Consider the following 13,229-nt stretch of genomic DNA (forward strand, 5'->3'; position numbering starts at 1 on the left):
AATATACAAAGTGTAAACATCCTTAAATCAAGCAGCACTTTTCTTTCTTTCCCTGTCTAAATTTCAATTATGGATGGAAATATTTTTTTCATTGGTTTGTGTATGGCAATGAAATTGAAGTTTCCTGACATGTATCGATAAAAATCTAATCCTTCCAAGCCTGCATATGACCATGCTACTATTACCAAGATGGATCAGTGCTTGGACAGGATCAGCTCATTTGTGAAGAACAGCTGGTTGAAGCTGAATCCAGGCAAGACAGAGGTTATGGTGGGCAGAAGAAAGCATTTGAAGAGTTTGCAGCCACAATGCAGTCTCCTTTGGTTAAAGGTACACATACACAATTAGTTTGGTTTGTAGTTCAGATGTGCTCTTGGATTTCTTGCTGACACTAAGCTCTTACATGGCAGCATCCACGAGTAATTCTTTCTATCATCCTCAATTGACCAAGAGACTCCTTCCCATCCTGGCAGACCTGTCTTTAATCATTCATGCCTATGTCATGTCTTGGCTGGGTTTCCTGGGCACAAAGTCTTCAGCATTTAGGAAATTCCGGTTAGTACAGAACGCTGCAATTGTTTCCTTAGCAACACAGGCTACTGCAAGCTTATCAGACATGTCCTATCCTCTCTATGCCTGCTTCCCATAGACTTTCAAATCAAGTTCAAGGTCTTAAAAGCGCCTCGTGGCTCAGGCCCAGGATATCCAAAAGATCGCCATAAACTCTGGGATGAAAACCATGGTTGAAGGTTTCTGTAGCACAATGGAGCACTCCAAAAGGGTGAAGCTCGTCTTTGCAGGAGACACAACTTTCTTGGGCTGCTTTGAGACTGTAAAATTAACTCGCCCGAAAACTGGGGACCATCACAAACCTCACCACTTTCCACTCCAAGTGCAAGACACATTTCTTTGACCATGTCTTCTCTAACAAATACACAGCAATAGATGTATTTAAAAACAAATCTCCTAAATCTCCACCAAAACATGATGGTCCACTGCAAATACTTCTCCCCCTCAAGAAGGGGATGAGAGAACAAACGTGACATGTAGTCACATTGTTAATGCACTATTGGAAGTTGCTCAAATACTATGATGAGCATTATATAAAAACCTATATTGAGTAGAACACTACCAAAACTGAGCTTGTAGTTAACAAACACATGGTTGACTCTGCTTGATGTGAGTAGATGAGTTTTAAGTTTTTTTTATATTGGTTGTGATGTATATCTGTAATATATATATATATATATATGTGTATGTGTGTATGTGTGTATGTGTGTGTATATGTTTTTATACTTGAAGACCAGCATGTTGCTGTCTTAAGGGTGAGAAACTTTCAGAATTCAACTAGAGGATCATTTTTGTTATGGTGCCAGGCAGCCTTTATTGGCTGGGGGAGATGGACTAATTGAGTCTACTCAGTTTTTTATTTTGGAATTTGGACATGGATTTCCTTGTCACGTGTTAACCCAGGTAGTCACCTCTTCATACACCTCACTGCTTTGTTCGGTAGGTAATCATTTGTTAGTCCTACTCCCACTTTGAAGCCCAAATCTCATCTCTGCATACAGCATAACAAAACTGGTTGTGGGCTTCTTACAAAAATATGTGTTTCATGTATGGCAGACTCTGTAGTTCCGTGGATTGGTCAGCTAAAGGTTTTTTTTTTATTGAAAGGCTGACCACTTTATAGTCCAAGGATGATGACTCCAAGTGAAATCCCAGTGCTGTTCCTGGACCTGAGAACTACTTACCCGCACCACATTGATTGATAGTATGGCTTAATTATACAGAACAAATTTGAAAACAATTAATGGGAAATCTGTTTTTCCATATGTTAAACACAAATAGATGCCTTGCTTAAAAAATTAACTATTATTTACATCTGTTGGGCAGCTGACATTTCCAAAGGATGCAATTACTTTGTTAGTTGTATCTTAAATTTTACTTCCTAAATCATCCTGCAATCATTGTGCCTAATGGTGAACAATGGATTAAATTAATTCAGAATGTGAGTGGGTTAATTTAAAACGTCTGTTTTTATTTAGTAGAGGAGCTGAATACTAGTGATTTAGTCCCCCATTTTCTCTCCAGGCCCCACCTCCCACTATAAACTTCCTGCAAAAGAAACCTGTTTCAATTGTATTTTAAATATCTTGAATCCTTCATTCTATATCTGGAATTCTGTAAACTGTTTAAATAGAGGGAAAGCCTTCAGTGTAAAATGAACAAATGGAGGTAAGGTTGTAAGATGCTTAAATTAGCCAAAATGATCTGAAGACTTGTGTCTTGAAGCTGTTTTAGCTAGAGAGATGCACAAGTTAGTTTTTGTTTGAAATACAAAAGATACAGAAAATATAAATTTATGTTTCCTAAGTATTAGGTTACTATAATAACTTTATTAGCACTTGCAACTGTGGGTACTTTTAAAAACAATAACCTAGAACCCACTTTTGTTTCAGTTCTGCTCTTTATTAGAGCAGGGATGGCTGTATAATTGTGAATTAATTCAATTGATCACATCAAGAAAAATACCCCCTTTGAATCTCTGGGCACTTTTATTGAGCAAGGTGTATTGTTGTCAGTTTAGTTTCATTTCACCTTTATTCTCTGCAGTTACCATAGAATTATTGGCTCTAGCCATGCATTCAGGAAAGCCATAAAACCGACCTCTTTTGCTAATCTTAATTTTCAAGTTTACGTTTAAAAATATGCTTAATCTTTCACCATGATCACTCCTTTTACAATGAGCATTTGCAACTGCTGCTGAGGTGTGCCCACTGGGCAGGAATTCTGTGCTTTTGTCTTGAGAAATTATTAAATAAAAAAATCAGTTTGAACATATGGTTTTGTTAGCAAATCTTCTTGTTTGCTTGAATTGTATGCATGTTTTAAGAACACTGAATTTAACTTCCTATGGTTTCTTGAGGCGTTTATTTAGGAGCAGCTTGCAAATTGTTTTCTCTTAGAGGCTGCTGAGCCAGATGCCTACAAAGTTGTAAACTAGAACACTAACTACAAATTTACATCACATTTGAAAATGCTCAATGTAAAATGCCTCTGGACAAGGTTAGAAGTGCAATGTGATATAAAGCTTAAAAATGACTTGGACTAATTAGATGTTTTTGGCAGCCATTCTGCAGTCAGATGCATTTTCTATTATCATACCGCAGTTAATGGAAAATCAAATATAAATGTTGATTTGTAATCAGATGCATTTCATTTTTGAAATGAAACTTTTTCTGCATGTGCTTCATTGAAGCACACTTTGAAGCTAGTGTTTTAAAGAAAACTTAATTTTTTTTACATTTAGCAGCAGGCTTCAAAAGAACATATCGTTTTGACCTTTAATTTTTAAATGTGACCTTCAAATATATTTCAACAACAAAAAGACAACATCAGATATATTTTGTAAATGTCTCAAATAAGTAGTGCAAGAACAACATTGAGCATGTAAGTATTAAAAAAAAAAAAAAAAAAACTTGTTTTGGACCTTTGGCAGGTAGGCCTACTGTAGATAGACAGCACTTGCTCTGAGTAAAGCCAGCTACAGACAGATTGTATCATCAGTCAGGAGACTCCATTGAAAAGCCTGGACCTTACCTGAGGAATGTAAATATTAAGGTTTCATTAAGATACTGGAAAATCTCTGAGCTTGTCTTAAAATATTTTTTTACTTTTTGGTGTGTACTGTTTAAAAATTGGAAAACATACAATATTATGTGCCACTTCGTTTGACTATTGTTGACACCAGCACTTACAGCAGGGTAGGGCTGGGTATTGACAAATTTTAAAAGGTTTTTGTTTCAGTATTTTTGCAAAATCCATCTATTGTATGAATTGCAAAATGCAAATTATAGTTTAAGTACTATGCATATGGGCGCTATAGAAAAACCTAAGATAGCTAGCACACATGTTAAGAGCACTGATTTGTTAAAAGAGCAGTGTCAAATTGTAGTAGATAAGGTCTGAAGTGTGTTTTTGTTTTTTATTTTTATGTACAAATATCCTGATTTCACTGAAGTGTGGTTGTTTCCTTGCTCTATTAGGACAGTGACTGAGATTGCAAAAGAAATAGTAATTCCAAGACTAGAAGAGACCTTATAAGGAAACTTGTATTACAATAAGTACACACAGTTTGCTTGCCATATAGATCTTGATTCAGGAAAAGACTTCAGCATGTGCTTAAAGTTAAGTGCTTTCCTGAATCAGGGCCTTATGCAGTACAATCTTTTTAATTGTTTGCTATTAGACCTTTGCTAAAAAGTGGTGAAAATGGTGGTGCCATTTTTAATAGTTATTTCCAGTCTGCAGAATATGAGCTATAGTGAGGTTTTATTGCTAAATGTCACTAACTTTTAAACTATGCTACAGTGTATCCATCCAAGTCCTTACAAAAATAAAGTTCTTTGAGATGTATTATCCTTGACATTTTATTCAAGTTATTTGCTAACTTGAAATATTTGGTAATCTGCATTGCAGATACCTAGTCAGTGTGAATTGATGATCTGTTCCACAGCAGAAACTTTTTTAAATAAAAATGAATTATCTTACTGTGGCCCAAAGTAAGTTATTTAATACACTGCATATTTTACCCTCTTAAATTTTGTAAACACTACATGTCAAAAGTGAATACCATCATCATGTTTGTCTTTTTCTTTTGTGCTTAAGTTAATATGTTTAGTGTGAGTTCTATTAACTGTCTTGCATAAAAAGTTACTGACTACTCTTTTGGCAATTAAAAGATGAATTGCTTGCAACAGGAAGTGGTAAAACAACCAGGAGGGGCCCTGTTCTGTAATTTTGCTACCATTTGCTTTTAGGTCAGAAGCGTCAGGTAAAAGCACCAGACATTAGCCAAGTCTGGAAACTGATAGAAGCATGAGATTTATAAGCCTTCAAAATGAGTCAAGCTCCAGCAGGAAATGCAGGGAGTTTATTGGAAAGCCACAGGAAACACCAGCTGCAGGAATTATGGCTGGTCAAAACAGTGCCTGTTCCATTAAATAAAATGAGACACATCCCCAGTTGTGTTTTTCCTTGAAGAATGAGAAATTGCAAGAAATCTGGGCATAAAATGTATCATCCTCAAGAGGGTGATGTAATTGTCACAAATCTATATCAGAAACCCTCTGAAGTTCAGGAACAAGTGTCATGACACAGCACATCAAAGTGAACTGCCAGCTGTGTGGTGCTTTATTGCTAATTGAGTTAATGTGAAACACTTCCCTGAACCAATTATCTAAACTGTATTTAAATCCAGCCAGCCTTCAAGAAAAGGAAAAGCAGCTCAGATGGTCTCTTTATAGTGTTAGTTGCCGTTTTATGTTGTGGTGAGATTACTTAGGCGCCTAATCTTATTTAATACCTTTGGTTTCTGGAATATATAGTCATGATCTAATAAAATTTTGTAACTGTTCATCAGCATTGAACCTTTTCCATTTTTGAAATGACATATGGATGACTAAGCGTGTGAAATGTAAAATCAGATTTGAAATAGTATATTAAATTATTTATTACAGCATGTATCATTCTTGGCTTTTAAGGTGTCAAACTTAGGGGCTTTCAACTTACAGTGAATGTGATGGCAGTAATCGTAGCATGTCAGTAAGTGTTGAGTTGGTTGTATGGGGCAGTCTGCTATACATTTTTCCTGTGTATTTATTTCTATTCCTGAGTACAGTTGACTGTGTCCTGAATGGTATGAGTGAGGGAACCATAAAGCAAGGGAGTCTTAGCCCTGCGTGTGTCTTAATGAGTTAAAAATCATTATTTTATTTCTTTGAGGAGGCAGGGTTGGTGGTAGGTATTTCTGTATTTTTGTTGAATTTACTGTTTTTAGATTATTTTTGCATCGCACACTCTCTGTCATATGCAATATTTGATTGCTGTCAATCAGAAACCTCACAAGCCAATCAAGATTTTCAAATTGTTCAGGTTCACTCTCTTGGCTACTATATGTTGATCCTCTCCTAAAGAAGACGTCCTCTTCATTAAGAAAGTGGCTATAATTTGGTGGTTAGTTTTGCATACTGTGAGCCATCTTCTCAGGTGTGTTTGGATCATTCTATGGGACGGAGTTGCCACAAAACTGATTTACCTGGTAACAGGTTGCTTATATGCCATAGACCTGCTGTAGTTCCTACACTACCCCTTCCCCTGCAACTGGCATAACGATGTGGTCAGAGCATCCCTAGTCTATAGCAATCCCCAGCTGCTAAGAAGGCTCTTTGGGGCCATAGGCAGCTGGTGCAAATTCAGCCTTTGATCTGCTCTAACTTTTGTGCCATTGAGAGGAAGATGCATGACTAAAAGTTTAAAAAAAAAAAAAAAAAAAAATCTGTTCTAGCATTTCTTAGTTCTACACAATAATAATGTGGAATATATTTCATAAATTGGATCCAGTTGGTGTGCACATAAAAATCTTAGATAATTCAGTTTCATGCCAGAATGCTGAAAATTAATTATCTAGAGACAGACGTGTAAAATAGTATAGTTTAATTCATAGCACTGTGCTTGCATCTGGTTGAGTATACGCCTGCTTAGATTTTGTGTAATTGCTTGTGCATACGGTAGAAAGTTACGACTACACTCTTATTTCAAAACCTGTGGTATATGAAATTATTTCAAAGTCAAATGAAAACATGCTTCCCAAACACACACAATTTAGCGCACAATAAATGTTTTAGCTAATTTGCAACTTGTTGTTGTTACTGAAATTGTCAGCTTACCTGATCACTGTTAAGTGAGCCAGGGTGCTTGACATGACAAGTATTACACTGTAACATGAGAGGTGATAATTATTTCTGTCTTTTGAGAGCAGTCTGTTTTTTTCCTTTCATCAGTATGCTGGCAGATAAACTAAATATGACCCCTGAAGAAGCTGAACGATGGATTGTCAATCTAATTCGAAATGCAAGACTGGATGCCAAGTTAGATTCAAAATTGGTAAGTTTTGTACTTCATTGTGTTAGAAGAGTCCAGCTTGATTTGTTTGATCCTAATTTTCTTTCATACTAGTTGCTGGCAGTATTTGTAATACTAATATACCTTTACATATTTTTTATTCTATTGATTCTGAAGTGTGGTGTTCTTCCTTTACCCCATTTTGGCACTGCACAGATAGCTGTTGTAACAGGTATAAAGGTCATTAATACTGGTTTGAGAGCAGGAGTTAAGCCTGTCTGTCATGGTATGGTTAAGGTTACATAGTCTCAGTTGTAAATCATACATTTTTTTTTTTTTTTTTTTTTTTTTTTTTTGTAATCTTGGATACAAGCCACTGTGAGTATAATCTTGTTTAATCCTTTATAGTTAACTGGACTATGAGTGAAATTTTAAAATAGTTGGTCATGTGAAATGAGGTCCTGCATTTAATGGCATTTCTCTGTTTGTAATGTGATAATTACACATCTGTTGTCTGTTGTAGTGTGATAATTTGTGTAAAACATATCTAATCAGTTCCAGAATTTGATATCAATGGGTATCAATCCCTGTTGATTTTTTGGTAAAAACAGGAAAAGCGGATTTCCACTAAACTCAGGCTGATTGGCTGATTTGCCTTTGATGTCACAATCCCACTAAGAAGCTTCTGGATGCTGAGTGACTTTGAAAATCTGGCCCTTATTTGGGTGCCTAAATGAGAGCTGAGGTCTTTTGATAATCTGGTCACAATTATGATGGGTGCTGAGGATTTGAAAAGCTGGCCCAGAGCTCTTTTGCCTACCTCCTTATTCCCTTCTATTTTGGCGACTCCTTGCAAACGCTCCTCTCCATGGGAGGGGTGCTCTCTCCATTTCTCCCTCCCCCACATACATCTACCACCATGCCAGCAGCTCTGAAATAGAGGGGGATGGGTGAGAGTGGGACAAAGAGCTTGTGGGTAGAATGAAATGGTGTAAGTAGTACCTGATGAGTGCGATGAACTTGGCCTACATAAGCAGTGAATTGTACAACTCTCTAGTGTAAGTATACAAGAACAAAAAAAATGATTTAGACAATTGTATTAAACCTGCTTTGGATTTGAGAAATACTCTCCACTTGAACATGTGTGCGTTGGGGCAGAGTTAATTGTGTACAACCTTAATTTTGGCATTTCTTATCACTTTTGAGTAGTTAAATGTTTTTGCATATTTGGTAAATTAAAGAATGATTCCTCATGAGCTGGTTTTTTTCGATTTAATTTCTAGGGCCATGTAGTTATGGGTAACAATGCGGTCTCACCCTACCAACAAGTGATAGAAAAGACCAAAAGCCTGTCTTTCCGGAGTCAGATGCTGGCTATGAACACTGAGAAAAAATTGAACCAGAGCAGTAGGGCTGAGGTAAGTACCAGTTACATGTGTCTGTATTTCCATGTCCTCATTTAACTTGGAGAGAAGACTACAGACTTTTGTTATTGCTACTAAACAAACACACACTATATAATTTTTGCTTCTCACTCCCTCAGGGACATTTTTAACTGCTCTGTGGCACTGGAATTAAATTGAAAAGAATTTATTCTGTTGCCATGAGTTTACAAGAGGGCAATAGTTCCTGCTTTCTTTCATCTGATATCCCTACTTTATTCTTCTAGCTCTTCCTTTCACCCCTCACATAGTTCCATATCCCTCTTTCCATTCTCTGTTTTGGTTCTCGTCCTCATTTAACAATGCCCTCTTGTACTTTAATGAATTGCCTATTCCCCTATAAATTGATTCCTGATGTGGCATTACAGAAGCATCTATCTCACATGAAAAAGGGTGGATTTATGCTAACCTAAATATATTTATACACTGAGTTAGCAATGTCATCCTGGTTATGTGATATTATTTGCTATCATACTGGAGATGCCAGTTCTTTAGTAACTCTTGCTTTTGCTTGGTGGACACTTTAGTCACTCAAGGTATATCTACACTACAATTAAAAACCCACAGCTGGCCCATGCTAGCTGACTTGGGCTCAGGCTAGAGGTCTGCTTATTTGCAATATAGAAGTCCAGGCTCTGGTTGGAGCCCGTGCTCTAGGACCTTGCAAGGTGGGAGGGTCAAGTCAGCTGTTGCGGGCCAGCCACAGGTGTCAGACTGCAGAGTGTAGACATACCCTAAATTGATATGGTTGGAATACAAACCTCCCTTAATCTGTGGGCAACCATGCACCTGAAGAAAAAATGAGACTGATGTTAAAACGTGGAAATTGAATGGTTGTGTAAAATTCTAGGACTCAGTCTGAATCAGTTTAATTAAGGACTAGAGGTTTTATTGATAGGCTTAACTATCTTGACACTCTCTTGACCTCCCAAGCATAGGCACCGCCTCCATAGGTGCTCCAGCCCACCTAAAAAAATTACCGGGTGCCTAACATCCACCGGCAGCCAGCTTTCTTCCCATTTCCCCCCTCCCCCCACCCCCCTCCCCACACACCACCTGCCAGTGGCCCCGCCGATCAACTCCTCCCTCTCCCTCCCAGCACCTCCCATCCACTGCAGTCAACTGGCAGGTGTGGGGCCTTGGGGGAAGGGGTGGGGCCTGGGGCTGAGTGGGAGTTAGAATCATAGAATATCAGCGTTGGAAAGGACCTCAGCAGGTCATCTAGTCCAACATTGTGCTCAAAGCAGGACCAATCCCCAACTAAATCGTCCCAGCCAGGGCTTTGTCAAGCCTGACCTTAAAAACCTCTAAGGAAGGAGATTGCACCACCTCCCTAGGTAAACCATTCCAGTGCCTCACCACCCTCCTAGTGAAAAAGTTTTTCTAATATCTAACCTAAACCCCCCACCCCCACTGCAACTTGAGACCATTACTCCTTGTTCTGTCATCTGGTACCACTGAGAACAGTCTAGATCCATCCTCTTTGGAACCCCCCTTTCAGGTAGTTGAAAGCAGCTATCAAATCTCTCCCCTCATTCTTCTCTTCTGCAGACTAAATAATCCCAGTTCCTCAGACTCTCCTCATAAGTCATGTGTCCCCCTAATCATTTTTATTGCCTTCCGCTGGACTCTTTCCAATTTTTCCACATTCTTCTTGTAGTGTGGGGCCCAAAACTGGACACAGTACTCCAGATAAGGCCTCCCCAATGTCGAATATAGGGCAATGATCATGTCCATCGATCTGCTGGCAATGCCCCTACTTATACAGCCCAAAATGCCATTAGCCTTCTTGGCAACAAGGGCACACTGTTGACTTATATCCAGCTTCTCATCCACTGTAACCCCTAGGTCTTTTTCTGCAGAACTGCTACCTAGCCATTCGGTCCCTAGTCTGTAGCAGTGCATGGGATTCTTCCGTCCTAAGTGCAGGACTTTGCACTTGTCCTTTTTGAACCTCATCAGATTTCTTTTGGCCCAATCCTCTAATTTGTCTAGATCCCTCTGTATCTTATCTCTACCCTCCAGCGTATCTACTACTCCTCCCAGTTTAGTGTCTTCTGCAAACTTGCTGAGGGTGCACTCCACACCATCCTCTAGATCATTAATGAAGATATTGAACAAAACCGGCCCCAGGACCAACCCTTGGGGCACTCCACTTGATACCGGCTGCCAACTAGACATGGAGCCATTGATCACTACCCGTTGAACCCGGCGATCTAGCCAGATTTCTGTCCACCTTATAGTCCATTTATCCAGCCCATACTTCTTTAACTTGCTGGCAAAAATACTGTGGGAGACTGTATCAAAAGCTTTGCTAAAGTCAAGGAATAACACGTCCACTGCTTTCCCCTCATCCACAGAGCCAGTTATCTTGTCATAGAAGGCAATTTGGTTAGTCAGGCATGACTGTTCCTGATCACTTTCCTCTCCTCTAAGTGCTTCAGAATTGATTCCTTGAGGACCTGCTCCATGATTTTTCCAGGGACTAAGGTGAGGCTGAATGGCCTGTAGTTCCCCAGATCCTCCTCCTTCCCTTTTTTAAAGATGGGCACTACATTAGCCTTTTTCCAGTCATCCAGGACCTCCCCCGATCGCCAGGAGTTTTCAGAAATAATGGCCAATGGCTCTGCAATCACATCCGCCAACTCCTTTAGCACTCTCGGATGCAGCGCATCCGGCCCCATGGACTTGTGCTTCTCCAGCTTTTCTAAATAGTCCTGAACCACTTCTTTCTCCACAGAGGGCTGGTCACCTCCTCCCCATGCTGTGCTGCCCAGTGCAGCAGTCTGGGAGCTGACCTTGTTCGTGAAGTTAGAGGCAAAAAAAGCATTGAGTACATTAGCTTTTTCCACATCCTCTGTCACTAGGTTGCCTCCCTCATTCAGTAAGCGGCCCACACTTTCCTTGACTTTCTTCTTGTTGCTAACTTACCTGAAGAAACCCTTCTTGTTACTCTTAACATATCTTGCTAGCTGCAACTCCAAATGTGATTTGACCTTCCTGATTTCACTCCTGCATGCCTAAGCAATATTTTTATACTTCTCCCTGGTCATTTGTCCAAGCTTCCACTTCTTTTTTGTGTTTAAGATCAGCAAGGATTTCACTGTTAAGCCAAGCTGGTCGCCTGCCATATTTACTATTCTTTCTACACATCGGGATGGTTTGTTCCTGCAACCTCAATAAGGATTCTTTAAAATACAGACAGCTCTCCTGGACTCCTTTCCCCCTCATGTTATTCTCCCAGGGGATCCTGCCCATCAGTTTCCTGAGGGAGTCACAGTCTGCTTTTCTGAAGTCCAGGGTCCATATTCTGCTGCTCTCCTTTCTTCCTTGTGTCAGAATCCTGAACTAGACCGTCTCATGGTCACTGCCTCCCAGGTTCCCATCCACTTTTGCTTCCCCTACTAATTCTTCGGTTTGTGAGCAACAGGTCAAGAAGAGCTCTGCCCCTAGTTGGTTCCTCCAGCACTTGCACCAGGAAATTGTCCCGTACACTTTACAAAAACTTCCTTGAGCACCCCCGGGGAAAGGAGGAAGCCAGTGTCTATGCTCCCAAGCCTCTTATGTTGAAGGAAGAGAGAAAAGCAGAAGACTCGATGAGGTCCACCAGGGATCGTGCTATATTGATTTTAATTTACTTGGGACATTCTTACATTATATGGTTATGTTCTGGAGAAAACCCATAGATAAACAGATTTTTCCAAAATTCCTACTAAAGCTAAAAAAATACAAAATATTAAAATTTTAATTGGCATTTGTCACTAAGGCTGAAAATATACTGAAGGGACCATTCTGACAAATTAAGGTAGATTTGTTTAATACTGTAGAAAATCGTGTAAAAGGTCAAGTAACACAATTTTGTAAATAGTGCCAAATTATTTGTTACCTTGAGACACTTCAGGACGGTTCAGAAATACTTTCCGTTTCCTGCCTTTCTGAACCAAGGAAAAATCTTTGGCAATGTAACTGTGTTAATAGAACAAGAATGTCACAACGGGTTTACTTTAACTTTAAAAATATTGTATGGAGAAGTGAATCACTATTAAACACTGTGGTGCTGATAAATGTTTAAGCAGTTCATTTATCCATGTATTATGACTTGACGACTAATTATTAAACTGATTCCTGGTGGGTGGTATTTACAGAAGCAACCATCTAACTTTAATAATAGGTTATTTTAAAAAGTTATTACAAATAAGTATATGCTGTTAACTTTTCAGTGGCTCATGTAAACAAACGGCTTCCTCTTTTCCTACTGATCCTTAATTTTTTGTTTTATATATTTTTAGGCACCTAACTGGGCTACTCAAGACTCCGGCTTCTACTGAAACAGTTCTGAGGGGGGGAATATCAAATTTTCATTTGAGAGGAGAAGATAAATATATTATGTACCTTTTCTCAAAGAGCTAATTCTGGGAATTTGCAATACATAATGAGTTGAATAAAATTGGGTACTTTTAACTGTCTTTGTAGCTTTATAATTTGATTAGTTACATGTTTAAAAAATTTGCTACAAGATCAAATTTGCTACAATATAGTTCCATTTTCCAGATTTTTAAATTAAAATTTAAATGTTGACTACCTTTTTACAATAGGCTGCAAGTTCCACTTGGTATAAGATCAAATATATTTTTGCATCCATCTCTGTTTGGAAACATGGAAATTCTATTTCTAGCTATTTATTTCTTTTTATATTGCAAATAGTCACATCATCAGATAGAACTATGGATTATGGGTCCAAGACAAGAGACTGTTAAAAGCACGTTCCTGAATGGTACAAACTGTCGGACAACCCTAGAGTATGTTGCCTATATTCCATACCTGACATGACACCTACCTTTAGGCAGAATGTCAACTGAGGCTTCGTATTATACAGGAAGG

The 13,229-nt window shown here is 38.8% G+C and overlaps 1 protein-coding gene across 1 annotated transcript in view; it reads left to right on the plus strand.

Moving 5' to 3' along the window:
* Nucleotides 1-12,814, plus strand: part of EIF3E (eukaryotic translation initiation factor 3 subunit E) — a 61,597-nt gene extending 48,783 nt beyond the window's left edge. The window contains exons 11-13 of the mRNA XM_054017533.1: nt 6,846-6,948; nt 8,190-8,324; nt 12,638-12,814. Of these exons, the coding sequence (XP_053873508.1) occupies nt 6,846-6,948; nt 8,190-8,324; nt 12,638-12,676 (277 nt within the window). The 3' untranslated portion in view covers nt 12,677-12,814. The remainder of the gene's footprint in view (nt 1-6,845; nt 6,949-8,189; nt 8,325-12,637) is intronic.
* The last annotated feature ends 415 nt before the right edge of the window (nt 12,815-13,229 follow it).

This window comes from Malaclemys terrapin, chromosome 2 (genome assembly GCF_027887155.1).
Source record: "Malaclemys terrapin pileata isolate rMalTer1 chromosome 2, rMalTer1.hap1, whole genome shotgun sequence".
Classification (NCBI taxonomy): Eukaryota; Metazoa; Chordata; order Testudines; family Emydidae; genus Malaclemys; species Malaclemys terrapin.